Source organism: Pseudopipra pipra, chromosome 3, assembly GCF_036250125.1.
Source record: "Pseudopipra pipra isolate bDixPip1 chromosome 3, bDixPip1.hap1, whole genome shotgun sequence".
Taxonomy (NCBI): Eukaryota; Metazoa; Chordata; class Aves; order Passeriformes; family Pipridae; genus Pseudopipra; species Pseudopipra pipra.
Window position 1 is genome coordinate 49,238,734 of NC_087551.1, and position 23,574 is coordinate 49,262,307.

General features: G+C 36.9%; 1 protein-coding gene across 9 annotated transcripts in view; it reads left to right on the top strand.

Moving 5' to 3' along the window:
• GRM1 (glutamate metabotropic receptor 1) overlaps positions 1-23,574 on the top strand; it is a 182,294-nt gene that overhangs the window by 28,616 nt on the left and 130,104 nt on the right. For all 9 annotated transcript variants that reach the window (XM_064649055.1, XM_064649058.1, XM_064649057.1 and 6 more), the window contains exon 3: positions 6,531-6,780. In XM_064649055.1, coding sequence (XP_064505125.1) covers positions 6,531-6,780 — 250 coding nt within the window. The remainder of the gene's footprint in view (positions 1-6,530; positions 6,781-23,574) is intronic.

A 23,574-nucleotide genomic window follows, 5' to 3' on the forward strand; every position in this document is an offset into this window, starting at 1 on the left:
CAAGTTCAGTAAGTAAAGTTGTTACAAGCACTAGGCATCAGCTAGATTTGGAGCTGAAATACTTTCATTAGAATATAAAGCTCTAAAACTTGTTAAATACATAACAAGTAATCACTGTCTGTATGCTTTGAATATATTTAGGGGAAAAAATGACATGAGACCTCATTTTGGCATTTTTCTTATTAAGAAAATGTCATTTAGCACTAATGTTCTCATTACTTCAGACTAACTTCACCTGTGCCTGTATTTCTGACAGGAATATAAATTAGTTGATCAAGATGATGCATCTGCTGCTTTCAGGATGAAGGCTTAAATACAGCCACTTTACTCAGTGGAAGAGTTTTACTTTTGTCTTGGTCTTCTTAACTAAGGTAACATATCACTACGGTGAGCTGTTGGCAAAATGTGTGTACTTGGTAATTAGTAACCTCGCATTTAATAAAATCATGTGAATTTTCTTATTTGATATATAATCTCGTTTCTCTAATAAGTTGGATTATGTTAGGAATAGTGTATTTTTTAATGGTTATAACAATCATCAATTCACCCCCCCACTTCTGTTTTTATTTTTTCCCTTGTACTCAGTTTTACTTGACATCAGAAAACAAAAAGACTAGTCTGGCCTCAACAGCTCACTTTCTAGAAGGGCCTGAAGAAAATAAGCTGTATGCACAGATGGTTGAGATCTGGAGTGTACCAAAGATGAGTCAGTTCATTCATTTAACATATCCTTCTGGTTTTTGTAATGCTAGAGTGCAGTTCCTTGGAAATCTCTGATGAATCCAGAAAACTTTGCTAATGTAGCTTAAAAGAAGACAGAGTGTTTACAGTGCTGTTTCAATTTCTAATAATGAGTTTCCTTCTTCATGACTAAAGGAGAGTGAGGCCATTATTCAACACAAATTCTCTCCAGAATTGTCAAAGGAAATGCAGGGAAATGCTGACTTCCACAGAGCCATGAGTTGGCCTGGGAGGCAAGCCAGTGGTGGTAAAGAGGTCTTTGATACCTACGGGTGGTAGGTAGCAAGCTAAGACCAACTTTATGCTTGGGATAGACCAAAATAACACACATTAGTAGATCCATTTCTACAACTTTTCATTCTTTTGTTAGTCTGTTACATTCAGGGAATAAATATGGACTTTGGCTTTCATTTTTAAGTCTTCTAATCAAAGGTGTGGACAAATAGATGTAAGTGATTGTATTATTACAGCTTAGAAAATGACTACTTTTCATTTGAGTTACACTAGCTGATTATTTATGTGCTCCCAACTTGTTACTAACATACTAGTTTAAATCTGATGGTTGAACTTTTTTAGTTTGCAGTGGACTAAGAGTATATACACGATTATTTAATATGTTTAAACTGATAAGAATTACATTAACATTAGATAACTCGATTTTTTTTTCTTATTAAGTGACCCTATTCAAAGATGCTCCTGTGGCATAGGGAAGCATAGTATAGGAGAGAAAACTGTCACTCTTTTTGCCTTTTCTTCTTCCTTTTAATATTCAGTGGTGCAAGACTTTCCAGTCTTCTCAGACTTATATTTGACAACTATGCAGTTGTATGGCCAGTCTTCATGAGCGAAGATTTGGGAAAGGTCTTTACCCTTCGAGCCTGCGCAATGGATTTTTTAGGTGAGACACAGTGTGCGCTGAACTGAGCCCACCCTTTAATCCTGAGGTTCATCTGCCGGGGCCGAGCGAGCTTGGACAGTGGCAGCGAGGTCCTCAGGACATAGGTTTGTTTAGAGTGACCTTCTCTTAGATGGATGGCCTTACAGGGCTGACGAGCTCCAGCTGCCCGGGGGAAACTATGCAGTTATTGCCATATTAAATACCATCACTAGTTGTTACAAATTAGTTATTGCAATATGTCAGGAAGTAACTTGATAGTCAGATTGTGTGCTTGCTTTGCTCTTCTCAAATAATCTGCCTTTGCAGTAGCAAAGCTTTTCAGTAGTTATTCCTTGCTGTTATGTCATGCTGTCCTCTTGTTCTCATCTAATTTTCTCTCTGCCAAAAAGCAGTTAATTAGCTGAAGAAAAGAGATGCCTTATAGTGGATCGATACTGAACACTGAAACAAACGTCATACCTCCAGCAATCTACAAGCTTGGGAGAGGTGAACAAACAGATTATAATGTTGAGAAAGAAGAGTACAGAGAATAGTTTCTCACTTGTTATTTTGAAAAGAGGGATCTTCTTGCGATATGACTTATCTCTGTAGTACCCTTCGGTGAAGGTAGATTTTGTGGTTGTATCATCAGTGCATTGCCTTTGCTGTGTGCTTGCGGGGTGTATGCTTTTTTATTTTTTGTGTATGCTTTTATTTTTTTGTGTTCATCTCTGATGTAGTTGCTGTTGTTTAGTGGAATAAATACAGTAAATAAGCCCCTAAAGGTGAGAATTAGGTGACCTCATCTGAAGAGACTGCTCATGGCCGAGGTAGGTGAAGTAACTCTTGCTCCCTAATTTTTGTAATTTAAGTGCATTGGAACATTCTTCCAGTTCTCTGCTGTACATTTTGTTGGTTTTGTAGGTGCTTCTCTAAAGTGGTCTTAAAAAGAGACCCCTTGGTATTTCCTGTCGACACTGAAAGCAGGGTGAGAAAGAACAGTCTCAGTCTTCCTCTTCAGCATGAAGATCTTTAAGATTTTTTCTAAACAGGTATTAGCCTATATTTCAAGGGAATGTTCTCTTCAGCACAAATATGAATGGTTCACATTTCCTTATATTATCACATAACTAATCTCTATCTTTGAATGAAATCAGACATGGATTTATGCAGGGCACATTATTTTGTGGCTTAGGAAGACCCACACAGCCATTTAAGAAGACAATCTCCAGGATCCTCAAAAGTGCCTCATTGCAGAGCTGTTTCTGCTGTATTTCATAAATGAAAAAATAAATGGTTCTCTTGACAAGGAGAATGGGGAAAAGTTTGGCATATAGCTATAATAAAAAAAGGAATATAAACCTTTTAGATGGAGCTCATGGGTTCTGCTCCCCACACTACTAAAGTGTTAATATAAGCAAATAGTGTTACTTTCAGTATAGTTGTGGCACAAATGTAATATTTACTGGCTCAAAGGAGCATTTTGTGAGGCTGAATTTTTGTTAGTTACTTCTTTTATATGTCTTCTGTTGATCAAGATAACATCTTTGATTTTTACTACACTATCTTAATGTTTTTATTAACATATTTAATGCATGGAATGCAATGAGTGAGAATAATTACCACTACATGGATCTCTCAGCAGCATCTTTAGATATGTGGATCCCTCTAAGAAATGACCTTATCTAGGATTTTTGAAGTGGTGAAGCAAAGCTTTCTTTGGCACTGAGAGAAAAGTGTTGAGAAAAGTGTTAAAAAAATGCTCTTGGTTAAATTGCAGCCATGACAGATTTAAAATTTACCTTTATGCTTCTGTACAGACTCTGCTTGAAGCATATAAATAAAATATCTGTTTTTTTGAATAGGGTACAAGTTTAACAGAGTTTAAAAAACTGTCAAAAATTCACAAGGTATTTGTGGTGCTCAAAGTATGTTACTGGCTTGCCTAGTTTTGGGTAGAGGTCAGAAAGAAAATCAATTGTTTGTAGTCTCACAATAATAAGTACTTTTACTTTTCATGGCTGATCCTAATAGCAAAGGGCAGTTGCAGATAAGCTTGGATCTTTTCTTCAATGGCTCTTTCAAAGGAAAAAGATCCTCAGCCTGGGGCCCTGTTGTAACTGTTCACTGACTACAATCATGCACAGATTTATTTCATTGCATGTTTCCCCTCTCAGCTCTTGCCTGTGTGTGGATTGAAATGGGTGTGCCCACCAAGCTAGTACAGATGGTTGTGTTCTTGGCTATTGAACAGAATTAATTGGTGTTTTCTATTCTATATATGCCCTTACATTGTGCATACTCCAGTAGCTGAGTGCGTTGAACAATGTATATAACATCTGTCACGCATTTATTTTCTCCCTGATCCTTTCTCTTGGAGGAGAAAGATGTGCAGCATGTTGTCTTGCTCTGGGAGCAGAGTAAACAGGCTTTAAGAGGACGTCCTGGGTCAGCAAGTCTTGTCTCTGGCTGTTCAGACTTCTTACTTTATGTTATGCTCTTGTGAGCTGAGCAAGCTCCAGTCTAACATCAGATTTCTTTGTGCTGCTATTGAAAAGCTGTTATGCTACTTTCATGTAAGGATTAGAAAGCTTTCATTTTCAGCTGCAAATTTTCTGCCTTGTGTTTTGCCTATTTCATCTTATGTCTGTGGTGTTATTGATCCTAATTAGCTTTTCTCCTAGACTCTCTAGCATGCTTAACTGAATTTATAGACAACAATCTTCCTCTTACTGCATATTTTGGTAGGCTGTTGTACTGTTGGTACAGGTGTAACTATGTTTGAAATAATTGTTATTTCATCAAAATTAAAGCTGAGAAAAATCATTCAAAGCAGATTTCATTTCTTGAAATCATTAACTTGAACTACAGCAGAATTAGTGTTGTACTGATTCACGACAAAATCCCATCTTACTTTAATGTTTAGGAAATATTACTACATTTATTTTCTAATATGCATTGCCTAAACATCTAATAAAAATCAGTTTAGTTCCCCATCTCGCCTTAAGTGAGACTTTAAAAATAATCCTACTGGTTTCAAATGAGTTTGTGTTGAACAAAGCTCAACATGAAATTGCGAAATATATCCTAATTTCCTTCCAAAGCATACAGTGCTTGCTAATGGTAAGTCAGTGATGAGGTTGTCCTGCTTCGTTCTGGGACCTGAGGCAAGTCATCAAAGCAGTATGGCTCAAACCATACTGCTTTGAGCTAAATCCCTTGATGACTGCAGGTTATGTATGACCTTTAAATACCTGGAAATGCCTCCATCTGTGTCCTTCTCAGCATATGACAATCCCTATACAAGGCCTCATTGTTTACCCCTATGCAGGGTTGGCGAATGGGACTGCTGAGCCCACAGGGTGGGATGCTTGGTGGTGTGTTCCCACCAGGCACAGCTCTTCCTCTCTTCTCTCCTCCCCACGGTCATGTAGAACCACGGCATTACTCCTGCTCTGGGGTATGTTTGGCTCACAGAAAAAAAGACTGACCTGATTGCTGAATCTGGTGTTGAGTCACACACTAGAAAAGAGGCCATTCTGCTGTGTTTCAAATTTGTAAGAAACTAGGGTGCTTCAATGCAAAGGGCTGGGGAACTTCAATTTTGTGTTTGACACTAGATCTAACAGGTTTGTCTGGAGTCTAGTATGACTATGACTGCCATAGTGTGTCTGATCTGCAGTAAATGATCCACGTGTCTGGAAAAATGCACTCATTTCTACTGGATTTATACAGAAATGCCTGAACTGTCTCGTGCTAAATGTTCTTTCTGATGGCTATACTTTTTGAGGAGTTTTTTTAATTTATTTATTTTAATGTGTGTGTGTATGAAAGAATTTAGGCTGATTTAGAAGTCTTCCTTTGTACCATTTGCTATTTCAAACTGTTGCTGCAAATGAGGAAGAAGGACCTTTTCAGTCACCCCTTGCTCAAAAAGCTCTGAGTCTAGAAGTGATCAGTGTATTTGATGTTACTCTCTCAATAAATTAAGGAAACATTTTGGATGTGGATAGCATCAAATTAGTGCTTCTATTTTTGAACCATTTCTTGTTACTGTTAATAGATATATTTTTTTGTAATCCATCTGTTCCTTCCTCTTCCCTGATGGATGTTCATCATAAATCCTTTGCTCATGGCAGGCATAAAATATTCAAAGAAAACTTGAGGTTTCACCTGTCTCCATAGCTGAAGGCAGCTTGAGTTTTGTAAAGCTGTTGATTTGGCTTGCTAAGTGTATAAATAAAAGTGAATTTGAGAATCAGTTTTTATATTGTTTGGACCACACAGTTCAAATATTTCTATACTAGGAAGGGTTATTTCTGAAGTTGTTTCTGATTGAAGTCTCCTATTCTAAGAGAAACATCAAGCCTAAATATTAGCTGTCATGAACACTGGTCAGTCAAATTAGTATAAGTGGCTTTCAAGACGTTACCAGATACGTGTGTTTTAATTTGCATTTATCTTTCATTCACTTTTATGAGCATAGACTGTGTATGGTACAGAATGGCTTGGAACTGAATCCTTTTTTTCTCTTTATTATACCTGCTTTTCTGGATTAGCACAATTGTCACTTTTGCCGTAGAAATGTTAATAAGCCTTTATTCTCACTGTCTGATCTGTCTTTATCCTCTCTTCTACCTATCTATCCCTTGTTTGCCTTTAATACCCGTTGTCAAATCAATGTAAGGAAAGAAACTTGAAGTCTTCAGGTCAGTTAAGACCTACTGATACATGGATATCCTGTTCCACTGAACTCTGAGTATGTTCGCTTTGATGGGTCCCCTTTGCTCTTCTTTCTGCTAATGGTAGTTGATTTTGGGGGGTGAAAGCTATCCGTTTCCCACCACAGTTAAATGCATTATATAATCTAAGCCTTTTTTTTTTTTTTTTTTTTTTTTTTTTTTTAAACCAGGAAATTATGGGGAAAGTGGAATGGAAGCCTTCAAAGAGCTGGCTGCCCAAGAGGGTCTCTGCATTGCTCACTCTGACAAGATCTACAGCAACGCTGGGGAAAAGAGCTTTGATCGCCTGCTCCGCAAGCTGCGAGAAAGGTTACCCAAAGCCAGAGTGGTGGTTTGCTTCTGCGAGGGAATGACAGTGAGGGGGATCCTCATTGCCATGAGGCGCCTGGGAGTGCTTGGGGAGTTCCTGCTAATTGGAAGGTAAGACTCTGAGTGGGATTTCTCTGCCTGTTCTCTCCCTCTTACCCTGCAGGCAGGTGTTTGATTTCAGAACTGTGCAGCTTAGCTACCTGCAATTTCCATGTTTACTTGTCTAATGAATGAAAAGAAGTGGCAAGATGGCAGAGCAGATCTCACAAGAGGGGATATGACTGTGTATGGCAGCTTAATCAGAGGTGATGCCTTTTGCGGAAGTAAATACTAATTACTAACTCCTTTATATGGATATATGACATTAGTGTCTTTGTGCTTTTGCACACTCTAGAGAAATGTTTTATGGACAGAATTTAGAACAAAGTAGGGAGTGAAAGATTCTAGTTACAGAACGTGATCTGGAAGTGTGAAGTGACAAAATTTCGTGTGTTTAACTAAAGATGTCTCTTGAAAATTTGAAACGCCAAATTATTGAATGGTTTTGATTACTTGAACTTTTTTCCAGTTTTGTGATTACAATCTGGCATTCTCAGTTGCACGCTGTTCTGATCTTTGCTGTTGAAAGCTAGGGCACTGATATTATGCAGACTTGTTTGCTTTTTAAAACATCAAACTTGCTGATGTCTAAATGAAGATGTATGTGTGTTTTTATATTACCAGAGTAACAGTGCAGATGTGTTGGACAGACAAAGGATGTTTTTATTAAAACACAAATGATTGCTTTTTTCTACTAGAGTTTATCTTTGTAGGTATTCACTGAAATATGGTAATTTTAGTTCTATCACATATAGTCTATCCACATTTCCATTTTTGTGATAGTTCTTATTTTGAGGCTTTTTTGACTTCCACCTTGATTTTTGCAATGTCTTTATGTCCTTTTTTCTGTCTTGATGAATCTTGTTCAAATGATGAGGACTGATATTTTGTCTTCTTTGTTAGATTGATAATGTCTGTTTTAATACTTCTATTTACTGTTTGATTCTTTCTTATTTATTATTTTAAAATTCCTTCAAGAAATGTTTAAATTAATTCCTTCAAGGCCTTTGATAGTTGTGTCCACACCTACTCAGCTTCTGTTGTCATCTGATCTCATCAGGCTTCTTTTTCTCCCTTTCTTTCCCGAAAGTCTTTGTGTCTGTCATTGTCATGACTGGAATCCTCTCCTTTTGCTCTGTGCTATAATATTGGTCTCCCCCTGATTGTATTGCTCCTCAAACCCCACAGTTATGATTTCTATGCCAGATAGCTAATCTGGCCCAAGTAATAGTCTGAAAACAACCAGTCACTCTTAAATTTTTTTTTTTGTTGCAGTCTTTGTTTGCAATCTATTTGGAGCAGAGGCTGTACCTCTAGAAGGTTGTGGAGATAAGATGTAGAACACCTGGAGAACCCTTAGCATTAAAATGAAACCAAGAGTAAGGTGATATTGAAAATGATATTATGTCCTAGATTGTGTACGTGTGGTTCACAGGCATCATTCAGTTTGCATCAACTGAAATGAATAATGGAATGCTTCACTACTGACGTGTTTCAACTACGGTTTTTTAGTTAATAGAAGAAACTGACTATAATAGAATGAGTCTGAGTGACAGCGTCTCTGGTCTTTTAGTAAATGCCCTGGAGCATTAGGTAATGCTATGCTTTCTTCATGTGTTATCACTGTAATGGTGTCCCATTGTTCACCTGATTTTGGTGTTCCTTCTTGATGCTGTCCATGTAGAGAGCCAACAAAGGAATTAAGCCTCCTATATTGAGCACCAAACCTAGGTACTTTGGTAGTACAAACCTTGGTTTCCTATTAGACCACTTACTTGCTCCCCTACTCCTTGGATGTGTGGAACATTTCAGCTCGAAATTTTGACGATAAGCCTTTACCAAACATTATGGTACTCTATGTAGTTCAGTTTTTTGTCTTAGAATTTGCCTAACAGTGTTGCTCTTAGCTTTTGGTCAGGAACACTCACCTATTAAATGCTAATAATGGAATTTTTTTGGGAATCACAATGTATTTTTCAGGTAGATTTTCACATACCCTTCTTTCATGATGGCAATTGAGTCCCTTTAAGGGCTGGGTGGATTGTGCCAAATGTAAAATAAGCCAGTTATTGCTTTGCATGGTCTGGATTGTGCCCATTAGCCTGCTGAAATGGTATTATAGGGCTTGCACGTTTTTTGTGTCTGCAGACCTAAAAGACATTTTCTTTGAATTGTCCTACTTAAATGATTTTTAAAAACAGCAAATCTAACTTGGAATAAGCAAGTTGCAGCAAAACTGCAGTGCTATGAATTTGGTCATCTATATACAAACAAGAACTAAGGCACACATTCACATTACTCTGATGTACTGTTAAGTCTTTTTTATTCAAGTACCCAGCTAAGCAAAAAATCAAAAGCCTTTTAAGAACATTCTTTTAACTGAGGGAAGTGGGAGTGAACGCAAAATCAAGATTTTTTTGCAATAGTGAGCTAAACAAAGCCTTTAATTTACTCACAGGTTTATTATCAGCCACATTTTATCAACCTCATCCTCTGCTCTGACTCACTATAAAGAGGAATCCTTTGCAAAGAAACACCTGGGTAAATAACTATCTTCCTGCTACATCCTCAATATTGTTGTTGTTCAAAGCAGACAGGAACAGCTTAGCTTAACTAAATTCAAGGTATCAGAAAGAGAGCTGAGAAATAAATTTGACTTCAGTTTAATTTGAAGTTCAGTCTCCTGTGAGAAAAAAGGGAATTTCCCTTTCTGAATCTGGAGGGAAGCAGGAATTAGGACAGAACAATAGAATAGGTTACAAACTGGCTTGAGGTAGAATGGCAGATGTTCTGAAATTGATATAGTGTTCAAATGTAATGGAGAATTCAGTAAGAAAAGTTATTAAACTATGATATCTATAAATATATATGATAACTATAAATCTTAAAAGTGACTGACAATGAAAGGGAAAGAAAGAAAGAAAAAATTGATCATGGCTTTTTGTGTTATTACAATTATTGGAATAGTATTGGAGTAAGCAAAGGCAAAAATTATGCTAAGAAAATTAACTGTACTCTTAAGGGAGTTCAGGTGATAGCTCTTTTAGCAAAAACTGGTTTTGATGTGAAGAGATTATGTAGGAAGACGCTCAACATCATGTTTCTAATAATGTTTATGCAGGCCATTGGGTTTTATATTACTTAATAAGCAACAATTAGATTTTGTGAGAATCTTGCAAGATGGATGAATTTCCTATATACCCTCTGGGATGGTGCATCAAGACAAGGCATGTAACTGACTTTTCAGCATCTGTGCTGAAATGCAAAGCAAATGAAAAACACAAACAAAATACCCAGTTTGAAGAGGTACTCTGAGTTTATTGGAGAAGAAAAATTTTTAGATAAATAGTTGGAATGAAAATGCTCTTTCACAATTTGATCCCTTAAAGTCCTCCACACAATGGTGTGTGTAAAAGTATGAGTAACTCTAGGAAGAAAGGGATATATTAGTGCATATGCTGTTTTTCAGTCTAACACTTTGTAATGGACTATGTATAGCTTTACTTCCGTAGGCTTTCTGAGCTTTCTGATGTTTTATGATCTCCATTAATATTGCTAATGGGCTGCTGTAGAACTATGAATTGTAAGTGTTGGTAGGGTGACCTTTCCTGAAAGTTTGAATGCTTGGCAGTGAAAATATGATTGGATTCTCTGCTGTCAACCCAGCTTTATGGAGGGCAAGTCAGTCCTTTTCATATATCTAATAAAACCCATTTAGCATAGGATGACAGAGCTTTCAGAATGCACAGTGTAATGAAATTTTTCCTGACTGCCTTCACTTCAAAAGCCAATATTAATAATGGTGGTTTTGGCATTTAACTTCACACTTTCTGAAATATTGACAAGGCATTACCAATGTAAGCTGTTTGGCCCTATTATCTGACATTGCTGGATAGGCTGAACTTGATTGCATCCAAGTGTAAGAGTAAACAACTTGGCGAGTTGACAGAGAAACGTACCCTGGTGTAGTCAATCCCAGGGAAACAGGGTGTGTGGGAGGATTTTGGCAGGTGCCTAGGGCAGTTATCACCTTCCAAATCCTGGGATTTTACGCATGTACAGTCATGCAATCCCATTGAATTGGTACAACGCTTGACAGAAGAGCGCCTTGCCTATCTGAATCAGATCCATCAGACTCTAACACTGAGACTATTGAGCCTTTGTTCAGCTCCATCATGCCAGAGAAAGGAAAGCTTCACCATTTGGGGACACCATGGTTAAGGCAGGGACCCAAAGCATATTTACACTGATGACCTCACCTGTTAAAAAGAAAAACTGGTAGCAGAAATTGATAGGTCCATAACATCCTTTAGTAATGGAGGAGGAAGAGTCTGGTCAGGAAGCTGGTACTTCAGCAAGGAAGCAGAAGGAGGAGATGACAGAAGTTTCTCACAATTCAAGTCTATTTTAATTGGCAATAAATTGTCTTAATTTGCCCCAAACTGAGCCTCTTTTGCCTGTGATGGTATCTATTAAGCAATCTCCCTATCTTTATTTTAACCTGTGAGATTTTTCACCCAATTTTCTACCTTTCTTCTTTTGAGTGAGGTAGTTGGCAAGTGGATGGTTGAATGTTTGGCTGCTGACCAACTCTACCCACCACAGATGACACAGGTTGCACTGCCAAAAGCATGATGTTCTGTATTTCTCTTTCTCTGTCCTTCAGTTTTGATATCACAAATAAAATAAATAGGAGTATCACAAATAGCGCATCCCATATGTGTCTAAGAAGACTGCCTGCCTCTTCCTCCCAGAATAGTCCCTAGTGCCAGTGGCTCATGCATTACCTGCAAAATGACAGAGAATATTCTACTGTTGTGCTATGATGTTCTTCATAAACAAGAAGGATATCCATCAAAGGATACTACTGTTTTTTTAAGTTAGACTAGCTGAAAGGAAGATGCTGTACTCTGTTCTCCAGTGCACAATGTCTTAGTCGTGTTTAACTCTATTTACAAAAAATTATTATTAGCTATTTTTAAGTACGTAAGAGATACAAAGAAATCAGTAAGAACCAACAGTATATTGTCAATGGGGAAAAAACACTGCCTTGTGCTAGCCTATATTATCTAGGATAGGTTTGGGCCTTGTAACACTGAAAACAAATAGTAGATATGACATAGTGTTGCTCATGACAGCGTTTTATGCCAACCGACTGTGAATGGAAATGTGGTATTGGGAAAACTGGTATTGCCAAATGTATACAATAGAACCTAAACCACTAGCATGCCACGTGCGGTTTTTCTGAGAGGGTAGTCTCAGTGGTAAAACTCAGTGGCTCAAAAGTCCAAAGTAAAGATGAAAACACAATTGGCACACTGGAAAAAAAGAGGAAGATACTAATTTAAGAACCAAAGGTTTACTTTACAAGCATTTTGCAGCAGGAAGAAGACTGTTTTATCTTTCTGGTTAGCCAAAGATGGTTAGAATGACTATTACTCATGAGTCTGTTGTTGTTGACACGCCAAGTTAGTGGAAGACTGTTTAAATATGTGTTCAGAAGTAGTCAGAGGTTTAGCTCTGTCTGGATTCAAATTGCATTCATAAAATATCAATGTTCAAATACTTTCAAAGTCTAACTGAAGTTGGCATTTAAGCAAAGTATTGTCAATTTAAATAGTCCCTCGTGGCAACATCTGACCATTTCTTGAACATTATCAAGGCTGGTTATAGGACCCACTGCTAATTTTAAAGTCTGAAACCTCAGAATACGTCTATAAAAATTTTTATATCTTATTCCTTCAAAGTTCTATTTGTAGTTGCAATCTAACACCTGTTTACCGTGATTAGAATTTATAATCAATGTGGATGAAAACAGCATTACATAATACAAGAAGACTCTGAACGAGCCCATTTTGTCTACCCTTTAACCTAAAATAATATCAATCCATGCTAAAGTGGGATTGCATGTCAAGTGTCAATTAAATAGGCATATATTTGAGCAGAACTGCATTTTATTTGACTTTCTCTGTAGTTTGCATTTAGAGCTCATCAATAACCATTGGTTGCTTGTTGACAAGGAATGATGAATTAGATATAAGATCTGGGATTTTAGAGAGCATTTCCATGCTTATCTTAATAACAGAAAGAATGTTCACTTATACAAAGACAAAATACGAGAAGGGTAGCTGGTTTTTTATGTTAAAGTGGGATTTATGTAATCCAGTGGGCAATTTTTTAAATGTGGTGGTTTTTTTTTCTTTTCACTTCTTGCTTTTATGTGACATGAATTAAACTAGCTTTTGTATATAATCAAATCTCACTTTCAGATTGGCGTTCAGAATTAACTTTAAAAACATGTATTAAACCCCATGTAAATTCCTGTCCCAGATTGTCCAAAAAAGACATGAAATATTAAGTCTCCAATAGCTTGAAGATATAGGAAAAAGCTCAAACTCTTAATCACAGTCTTTCTGGGTTGATTTTTTCATATGATCTTTACGTTTTTCTGTTTTCATATGCCTATGTATGCAAAGACTTCCTGAAAGAATTGATTTTATAGGGATTTAAGGCAGATGTGAAATGATATGTTTAAATTGTACTTCAGTGCTTGGAGACTATCTGTGGTAAGAAATAATTAACGGAATATAATATCTAGATAAAATGCAGCTTTGGGTGTTTTTTGGTCTTAGACAATGGTCAAAAGTCACCGTGATTTCTATACAGGAGTTTGAGAGAAAAACACTATCCAGACTATTGTTTGGAACATTAGTTGTCATGTATTACAAAAAATAAATACAACAATTTACCAAAACAAAAGTACATGCATAAGACTAAAATGGAAGCAGCATTGATTATTAAAATACAGATATGTACATTAAGATATTTTAATAAATACTTACTCAATTTTTAAAGTGATATGAAAGGCTGATAGTTTAACAAACAGGATATGTGAAAACATGTTTTGAGGCAATGTGTGCTTTTTAATGGTAGTCATTAATATACCTTTTTCATAAATGATTGCATTGAGAGGAGAAAAGGGACTGGGATTTTCTTGTTTCTGAATGTGTCGTGCAATTGATCATAAAAGCAAATGAATGCTGTCTCATTTACTTAAGTCACTGGAATAGTGAGGAATAGAGGAAACAAAAGCATACAACCAAGTGTCTTGAAGCACATTACGAAATGTGATGTTTGAACTTCATAATGGGAAAACTTGTGGGGACAAAACCCTCACGTTTCTAGATTTCTGGTTAAAACTTCTGTGAGTTTATGGCTGAGTTTAAGGCTGTTTATGTTTCTTACATAGCAAAGGAAAACTAAGACTTGATTCAGTGCTTTCAAATTGTCTTGGCTGGGAGAGTTATCTAAGCTAGTAATGTTCAAGAGAATGCAAGGAAGGAACAACCTTGACAGAATTAATTTACCTTTAAATTTCCTGCAGTCTTCCAACACTGAAAAAGTGCAACAATTCAATATCTGTTTGTTGTCTATGAACTAATATTGATGTTAGAATGATTGAGTTATTACGTGCTATGTGTTGCTGATGGATTATTTCTTAGGCATTACATGTTTTATCGTACCACTGCAGAAATCAGGAGCTGGATGGCTGCTACTCCCCTGGAAGGATATGCTGTACTTTTATGTGAATGCATCATATTGAACAATGCTACTTCAAAGGTCTTTGCATAATTTATATAGGGCCAGACTTTTTCAGGCATGTCTCTGTGAGGCTGTGAGACCCTAATACTCTGAGCTTTGTAATTTCTAGAGTTTACTTCTGTGCTTTTTAGTGCTCAAATAGAAATGAAACTTAAAGAAGTTTTAGTAAAAATGTGAGCAAATCCACCCCCCCCAAAATATAAAGCTCCATAATTTTTTTGTCAGGTTTAATTAATTCTAAGCAGCAAATTGATTACTTTTTTCAAGAAAAACAGACATTGAAGATGAATCTTTCCTAGAATATTTCATTCTTTATTATTTAAGAATAATTAATTTCATGTTTCCTGCCAAGTCTTGGTATAAAAATAGTTTTTCCTCTACCAGCATAGGAATATATACCATCACTTCTAGTAACAGGTCCACTCTTTGGATCACTAGAAAAATGCTTATATTAGAGGTAATTTATTGACTGAAGGTAATGAGAATTGCCTGAGCTGTGCTCATGCAAACAACACTTATTTTGACAGAGAAATGCACATCAAGGAAAAAATAATTTAGGCTGCAATTTAAACATCTTTCTACTGCATTCTGGAAAACAGTAACTGAAATATTTAGAGCTCCTGCAAATAATCAGCTGGCTGCATTTTCAGTGCAAAAATTTACCGCTTGTTTAAGCCTTTGGCTCATTGACCAGAGAAGGTAAAATAAAGAGCAGGGTAAGATGCTGTGGGGAAAGACCATATATATTTCCATATACTACCTGCTTTTCATTATTTTTTTTCTTTCCTTTCGAGAATGCCCTTAACCTAGTGACGAACCCCTGGTACCCTTCCAAGGTTGGAAAATGTGCACAGCCTTCAGCAATCTGAGGAGCTGAATTCAGCTGACAGGAGGCTAGCCCTGAAGTATCTGTATGAACATGCAATGTGGAAATTTTTGATCATGGAAACGTTGTAATCAGGCAGTTAAATACATAATGTCTCAAAAGCTGAAATTAAACTGGAATCAAGGCAATTGGCCCATGTTGGTAGGTCCTTAGTTGGTTGCTTTTCTCCTGAAATTTTCAGCCAAGACAAATCCTTTTGATTTCTGAGGCACAGTAGTGCTTTAGGACCTGCAGATTTCAAGAACTCATTTCATAAAGTCAAAGCTGGCTCTTTCATGTTTCACTATTGCCTCTTCAGCACTACCAGTCTGTTTTGATGTAGGACTGAAAGACTGTGGATCTGGCCAGCTCTTGACCACATTTCACTTTAGTCATTACTATCTGCATCTCAGTTCAGTTATTTGTACCTCAGAGAGGGAGAATCAAAGAGAATTTTGTTTCAAAGCCTTGCAAATTCACTGCTGCCTGATAACTGAACTGGCACTTATTTTAACTGACTTTAAACCATATGCATTATTCACTATGAGCTATTTGTGGGTAAGCTTTGGTATCTAGGGCTTATACAGTTATTTTCCATGCTGGTGATTTGGCTGTATTTATTCATTCTGTGGAGAATAAGTTCAAGTTTTTTTCCTCTTGGATTTCCTTTAGGAAAAGACAAGGGATGCATTGCAAGGTAGAGCTAGAAAGAAAAATATACTACTACTGTTGTTTAGTTTAGAAGAAATGGAATGTTATTTTTTCTGCTTTACAAAATAAAATTCAATTATTTGGTTTCCATCCCAAGAAGACATTACTTAGAAGAAGCTGAATATCAGGTCTTTTATGTTAACACAGGAATTAGGAAAACTACATAATAGGTCAGATTTAAGCACTTCTGTATGGAGAAATGACAACATGAACATGACTCCAGTCGTGGTTTCTGCTGATTTCTGACAGGTGGTTGAATGACTGAGTTGCTATTTCTAACATAAAATCTATAAATTTTCTCTACTCTTTGTCTAGTGTATCTCTGAGTATACAATCTTAGCTCCTTCCTTATTGTTATGTATTACTTGTATTCTTCTGTTGTTTCTTGCACGCTGCATTTTGTTCCTTGCATCTTCATCCATCCATTCTTGGTCGTTCTGCTCCATTCACCCAACTCTGAAATTTCTTGCCAATTACAACATACTGAACTCTTCAGCACCTGTTTTTTTTTGTAGTAAAAAGTCCGCACTGTTGGCATAATTTCCTTTCTGTGAAGTCATGAGGAGTTTTAGCATTTTCTTAATCAGAAATGGAGATAAGCAAAACTTGTTCTTGAAATCCTACTCATATTACAGAGCTACTTGAGGAACAGGTTGCTTTCACAACTCTTTGTTTCATGTTTGTTCCTTTTATGTTAGGCAGATCAGCTTGTTACATCCAAAACCATAATTAAATAAACCTGACAATTTAGGAATGATGTATTCTCTTTTTGTTCGTGGATGTGCAATAGCAATCAAAAAAGGATCTCCCCCACAAAAGTATGCATCTCTGTAAGACTATTTTCAACTGTTCTTGATGGGACATTACCTCATTATTTCCATTAAAAAATACAGTATGAAATATTTGTTATCATATTAACCACGGTTGCCTTTACAGACCTGAAATACTGTAAAGGAAATCAGCTTGAATCTGGTCTCATGCTATCAGAATTTTAAAACTAAGTTCTGAGGATAGGCAATGGTATGAAGAGGAAAACTAGGCCAGTGTTCTGACTTTGAAGGCTGACAGCTGATCATTTTCAGAGTTGCAAACTGAGAAAATATGAGGACTCACTAGGAGGTAACATAATGTAAGCCAGCAAATCAGACACTGAAGTCAATTGAAAGTACCACTGCTAAGACAAATACCCAGGCTGATTTCCAGTGGAACAACCAGATTACAAAACTAGGTGCATTAATCTGCATGTATTTCAAATGAATTTGTCTCAGCAGGGTGATCACAATGTATTTCAAATGAACCTAAAATGAGAACGGAGATTTTAAAGTGTTCACAAGAAAATCACCACTATCTCTCTGGTAAGATTGAGACTAGAAAGAGAGGATGACAAAGTGTAATGATGTCTCTTGAGAGCTCTGTGATCAGGTATGGTTGGGTTGTTGTTGTTGTTTTTTGTTTTGGTTTGGTTTTTTGTTTTGTTTTTGTTTTTTGTTTACCATCATGTTTGTGGGAAAATCTTCTTCGATGGGAAGATTAAACTCAAGTAATTGCACAACCTGTTACTCCAGCAGGCTAAGAGTTAAAGTTGTAGAGAGATGTAGGCACAATTAAGATGGAGGCAATATAAAAGGCTAAGAAAGGAGAAGAGGTGATGGTAAAATGTGAGGGAGAAAAATATATGTTGTAGGAAGAAGGCAAATAAAATAGGGAAGTGGGAGAGGATGAGTTATAAGAGTCTGTACATAAAACAGAGATGGACAGTGACAGAGTTTTGATTTCAGGCAATGACTATTTTTCCTGATCCAGACTGAGATGTGTTAAAGTTCATGAAGTAAGCAGAATTGTGGTTACAAACTGGAGAGAGTAGTGGACTGCTAGACCATCAGGATTCAACACGAGAATACTTCTGTTGAACCAAGCCTTTCCAGTAAAATACCAAGGGCTGAATTCTATTTTCATGGTGTTGTGAATCATGAATAACCCTCGGGACAACAGTGCTGTTAAAGCAAGTGTGAAATGAGAATTTCTTGCTGATACAAAGTGCTTATCTGTATAAAAAGAAAAATATCCACGTGTTCTAGGGTTGTGTTTGTCGCTGGTGAACATCTAGTGCTTGTGATTCAGACGAAGATCTTTTACTTCCATTTTTTTTCTCCTCTGTGAAGAAACATATCCCCTAGGAGTATTTGCTTACTGGATTATTTGTTTCAAGCCAGATGATTGACATTCCTTGTAATTTTCAGCCTTGGTATGGAAATTACAGATGTGTTTGTTTATGTCTCATTCTTGTTTAAGGCTCCCTAAGCTATTTACTTTGAGAAAACTAAGTGGTGTCTCAGAGTTCCCCACATTAGTCTGAATATGAAAGGATGTCTTCTTCGTACTTTACATTTGCTGGCTTTTAATTGAATCAAGTCTTCCTAATGGAAGAGGGAATTGGAGTCTACCTGGATTAATTTTCGTCATTTATGTTAGACATAACATCATGTTTGTCGTCATGGTGCTTTTTAACTAAATGCACCGTTTTTAAGGTTCTGCAGGCTACAAGTGCTTTGGGAAGGGATGATCTTTTAGGTCTGTGAAGTGCCATACGTGGGGGGGTGACCTTGGCTCATAACTGGGTTCACTGGTCACTACTGCAACTCATGCAAATAGTAAGAATATTTTAAAACCGAACAGAAATATCTTAGGAAAGAGTGTACAGATTAGACCAAACACTAAGCAGAAGAGGGGGATAAATTATATGTATTTACTAAGCCCCTGTTTTGATGTTGAATGAGGGCCATGACCTCACTGCTTAAGTGGAGGTGTTCAGGATCAGCATGAGCAGCTGTGTCACATGTCCTGATGACCATGGAAAGAGATTGGCTGGGAGCCTGGAGAAGAAAGTTTCTATCAAAATGCTGTGGTTCTTTTAGGCTGTATGGACACATTGATATAAGCTTCAGTTTCACTGACAGAGGTCCAGAAACAAATTCTGCAAAGTGGTGGAGATCTACCTCAAGTCATGTTCCTCCTTTTCCTGGCTTGAGTCAAGGAAAGCTGTAGTGAAGAATCTAGCTCGTCATCTTTTAAAAACTGAAGTTTTCCTTAAGCCAGAATCCTTGGATTAGAGAAAATTGCTTCTGTGAGCCACTTGTAATACTCAAAGCTCCTGGTAATCTGTGCCTTTGGGATTGCAGTTCTCACTGCAGAACTGGGCTTTACAATCTAAGAGTTGATGTTTCACTGCCAGATGTTTTACCAGATTAAAATTTTCTTTTCCTATTAACCTCAAATCACTTTGAGTACTCAAGCAAGCAGAGATTTGTGTACCTGCTCCTTACCTATCTAAATTCTCCAGCTCTCTGCTCCTGGCAGCCTCTAAAATAAACTTCATACATTGTTAATGCCTAAGTCTGCAGCACAGTGAAAGCTGAAATAGTGGAGACATTGTAAGAATAAATTGAATCCAACGTAAAAATAAGACATCAACTGTTACATTGGCTGCATTATTAAATATTGTATGTAACTTAATATAAAGCTCTGGGATCCATTTAAATGGAACTCCTCCAAATTTTCAGACTGAGAAACAGAAGGAGCCTTGCCGTGTAACTGAAATCCCCCCATGAGGTAGGTAGTGATTTGCATCCCTCTTGAAAGAGTCAGAGACTATTGACCATTATGGAGTATATGGGGAGCTAAATGATAGGGACTAATGTACAGAGGGAGAAACAGCTGTACAGTACTCTAGGTGATATGTATGTGCTTGTTTTGGATTTATAATATAGGAAGTCAATTTATGCTGCAGTGGGTGGTAGACAAGGAAAAACAAACCTCAGGACCAAGGTCTTTGGAAGGTATTCATCTCCAGTTGTTTTCTTCCTCTGCTGGTTTTTCAAAGATCTGTAGGATCTTTTTGAAAGTTTGGTGCCTGAAGCAAACATTCTGGAGGCAATGCTTATAACAACCTGAAACAACTTTTAATTACTTTAATGGTTTGTTTTCCTTTCTCAGCAAGAAGAAAAAAAATTATTCTTCCCCAACCTGATCATTTTTGTTAAATCCAGAGCAATTTTTGTCAATTTCAAAACAAATATGCTGTTTCAAAATAGAAAGTCAGAATGTTCCTATCTTGAAAATATCAAAACTATATCTCCTAGAGAATGTGAAAACAAATTGTCATAATATTTAACCCTCTGTCTTTTCCAAATTGGTGAATAATTTTCATCTCCTCATAAGCCTAATTTCCAGCAGATGTATTATTCATCCATTTCTTTAGTTTACTAATGCTTTTTAAATCCCATCTGATAGTGACTCCACAAATCAAAATCTCCCACTATTTTCAGTAGTCCGAGACTCCCTTTATTCTCATGGATAATGCTAGTAATACAAACCTCCTTTTTTTTTTTCTCTGTGAACTACACAAACACAAGTTATATAGACTCAAGTCCTTAGGACCATGGGACACTGCAACATGCTTTATCAGCATCATGGTATACCCTGAGGGCATCAAAACCATAATCTGTTCTTGTGTGGGGGTTTTTTGTTGGTTAATGTTTGTTTTGTTTTGTTTTGGAGGGGGTTGTTGGGTTTTTTTGTGTGTGTTTTTTGTTGTGTTTTGGTTTTTTGTGTGTGTATTTCTTGTGGGGTTTTTTTGCTTGTTTGTTTTGGTTTTTGTTTTTTTGGGTTTTTTTTGGCTCCTGATAGAATGTCTTGGTTTCAAAATCCTCGCTTAAGGACAGCTTTCCCTTTATACTTACAGAACCTGGTGATCTTTGACAAAGCTATCTAGAAGACATCTTGGGCCAAAATGACAAAAGGAAGATTTCTATAATAGCATGTAACAGTACTGTGCAAAATACAAAGCTTCTGTCTGAGACTGGCCTTAGGAGGTAGAGTATAAGGTATAAACTTAACTGCCGGCTTCTCTTATCAATAATCATGAAAATAGATGCATGAGAACATAGAACGAACACTCCCTAAACAGCTTTCTAGCAAACAGCTGGAAACATGTATTGCAATAGAGAAGCTCCATGATATAAGCAATGCTCTATCAGCAAAAGGAGGAGAGAACCAGAGAGGAGGTTGTTCAAGTTCACCATCCTCCTGCTCTTCCTGCAGTACCAGAGCAAAGAGAGCAGTCACCTTGGGCTCTCTACGTATGGCTTAGTCTGAGCTGACCTCTGAAGGCACCTGTCTCCCTTGGCATCCTCCCTGCTTCCCTACTCCATTGGCCACAGGGGAAACATATATCTAAAGCTATGCAAGAGATATCCAGGAATTCCAGCACTGGACAAGCAGGTTTGAAAGCATTTATTAAAAAAGAAACAAACAGCTTATCTGCGAAGCACTTCTGCTTTTCAGAACAGAAAATGATCCTGAGCTGACATCCCCTTGTTAACAGAGGAGTCCCTGGTAAAATAAATGAGAGCTGGAGGTCACCTTTTGGTGTAAGTTGTTTTTATCCTGCAACACTTTGGTATTACAGGAAATGTGGTGGTTCCTCCCATGTGGACTTTCCACTTCTGTTCTCAATTTTATTATTGAGGGTATATGGGCAGGGACAGGGACAATACTCTTGGTCTGCACAGGTTTGCTTAAAAAAAGGCACCAAACTTAAATTAGGCTCTGTTTTTAAATTATTATTCCAATATTATATACTTAGAATTTAACCTTGTATTCTGGACTACTGAATAGGTTATTACGAGTATAAAATGTAAGACATGAGATAATACAGCTTATGAAGCAGCACAGAGTAACATTTAGTAGGGTAGCAAAGAATGAGCAAAGTTGTAGTCAACATACCTTTAGTTTGGCTTTAATCATGCTAATTAGATGACTGTACAACACAGAAGGAAAGAAGATTCAGAAACAAGAAATAAGCTGAGACTTGCCAGTCACAAAGGTCAAAAAGCCAGTAGGTGTATTTATAAGTATTGTTTAGAATAAAATGACATGTTAGATGTAGTCATGGAGGAGAGTGACAAAATTTTATATTGGTGATAAAGTGTTGAGGTCTCTGAAAACAGCATTCTTCTGGCTTTGGACCTGCATTTGCACTTTGGTCCTTGTCTGTGGGTGCAGCAATATTTTATTTGTAATTTTGTTTCTCAGTTCAGGTATTTGAGGTAACAGTTCTTTGTAACAAATAGGCCATCTGTATGTGAGTTTGGTCTAATCTTTTTCTTCCTCTTATATTGTCTGTATAATCACATATTTCATACAGCTGACATATGCAATTTCTTTGTTGTAAAAGTCTGTTGTATATCATTTATTTCCTCAGTCTATGCTATATTTAACACTTCATTTAAGTTCTTTTTATGTCTCATACTTTAAGAACTAATATTTCCTTGAAACTTCACAGTTTCTCTTAAAATTTCCAGAGTATATCTCTTGGCCAAAAAAGCTGCTGATGCCTTGAGCACACAAAGGCATGTCTATACACCAAAATAGTTGTTAGCCAGCAGATAAATTTGCATTGATGGAACACCTAGCCAAACTTTCAGAAATGAGAAAGTGGCCATTCAGTGTATGCTTTCTTGTGATTTCTCCAGTCATATACTTCTTATTGTCTACATTCTAATGCCCCTTCACAATATATGTTTAAAGTCGGAAAAGGTGGACTTTTATATAGCTTCTTCATTGGAAGTAGCACACAAGCTCTTTACTTGTACATATAAAGAAGTTAGATTTATGATTTTGGGGTATCTTTGTTCTGGATAAGTTTCCATTTTGTTCTGAGATGGGAATAGTTTTTTTTCCCCAAAGACACAAGAGTCTCTAGGAGATGAAGTTGTACTTGACAGTCTCTTTAAAACAGATGAAGATAGGACTCTTCAACTAAGAAGCAGAAGAATCTTAATGCTTTCCCTTTCTTAGGGGAAGAAAGGTCTGAAGTCTCCAGTGATCTTCTTTCTTGGTACTGTTGGGGTGGTGACTACTGACCCCAGCACAATCATTCAGGAAGCTATGACTCATAGCTAGAACCACAGTGTTGGCAGCTTTTCTGTCCTCTCAGAATATAAAGAGGGGAAAACTCTTGAGTCCTCCTGCCTATCTCTGGCACCTTGGGCAACTGCTGGACTCCTTTTTGGTTTGTAGTTTCTGTTGAGCGGCACAGAATTTTCTTATGTTAGAAGCCAGAGTTCTCCTGAAGCTTGCCAGCCTGTAGAGATAGAACCTGTCACTGATGTAGTGTATTGAACTTTCCTTCAATTTTTTGTACTTTTAAGTGTTAATATGTAGTGTGTTCAACTTTCCTTCAATTCAATTTTTTGTACTTTTAAGAGTTAGGCATTTTATACTGGCTTCTAAATTTAGTTTTTGAAGTTTCTCAAAGAGAATGGATGTCAAAGGGAATCTTGGGGCTCTTTCGGAGAGAAAACAGGACCTAGATTTATAAGGTTTTTATCTATATCAAAGTTAAGGACTGGTTTCATATTTGTGATCACAGAAAAGAAATTTGGTTTCACATTGACAATCAACTTAGTATGAATACACATTGCAAATTAAGAAAAAGAGGGTCTTAACTTTTCAACTTATAATATTACTAATTTCCTGAATCTGTTGTTTGTATTAGAAAATTAGATGATGTACTTTTCGTTTACACCAGCAATTGATACAGTTAGATGAAAGGGTGACATGATATA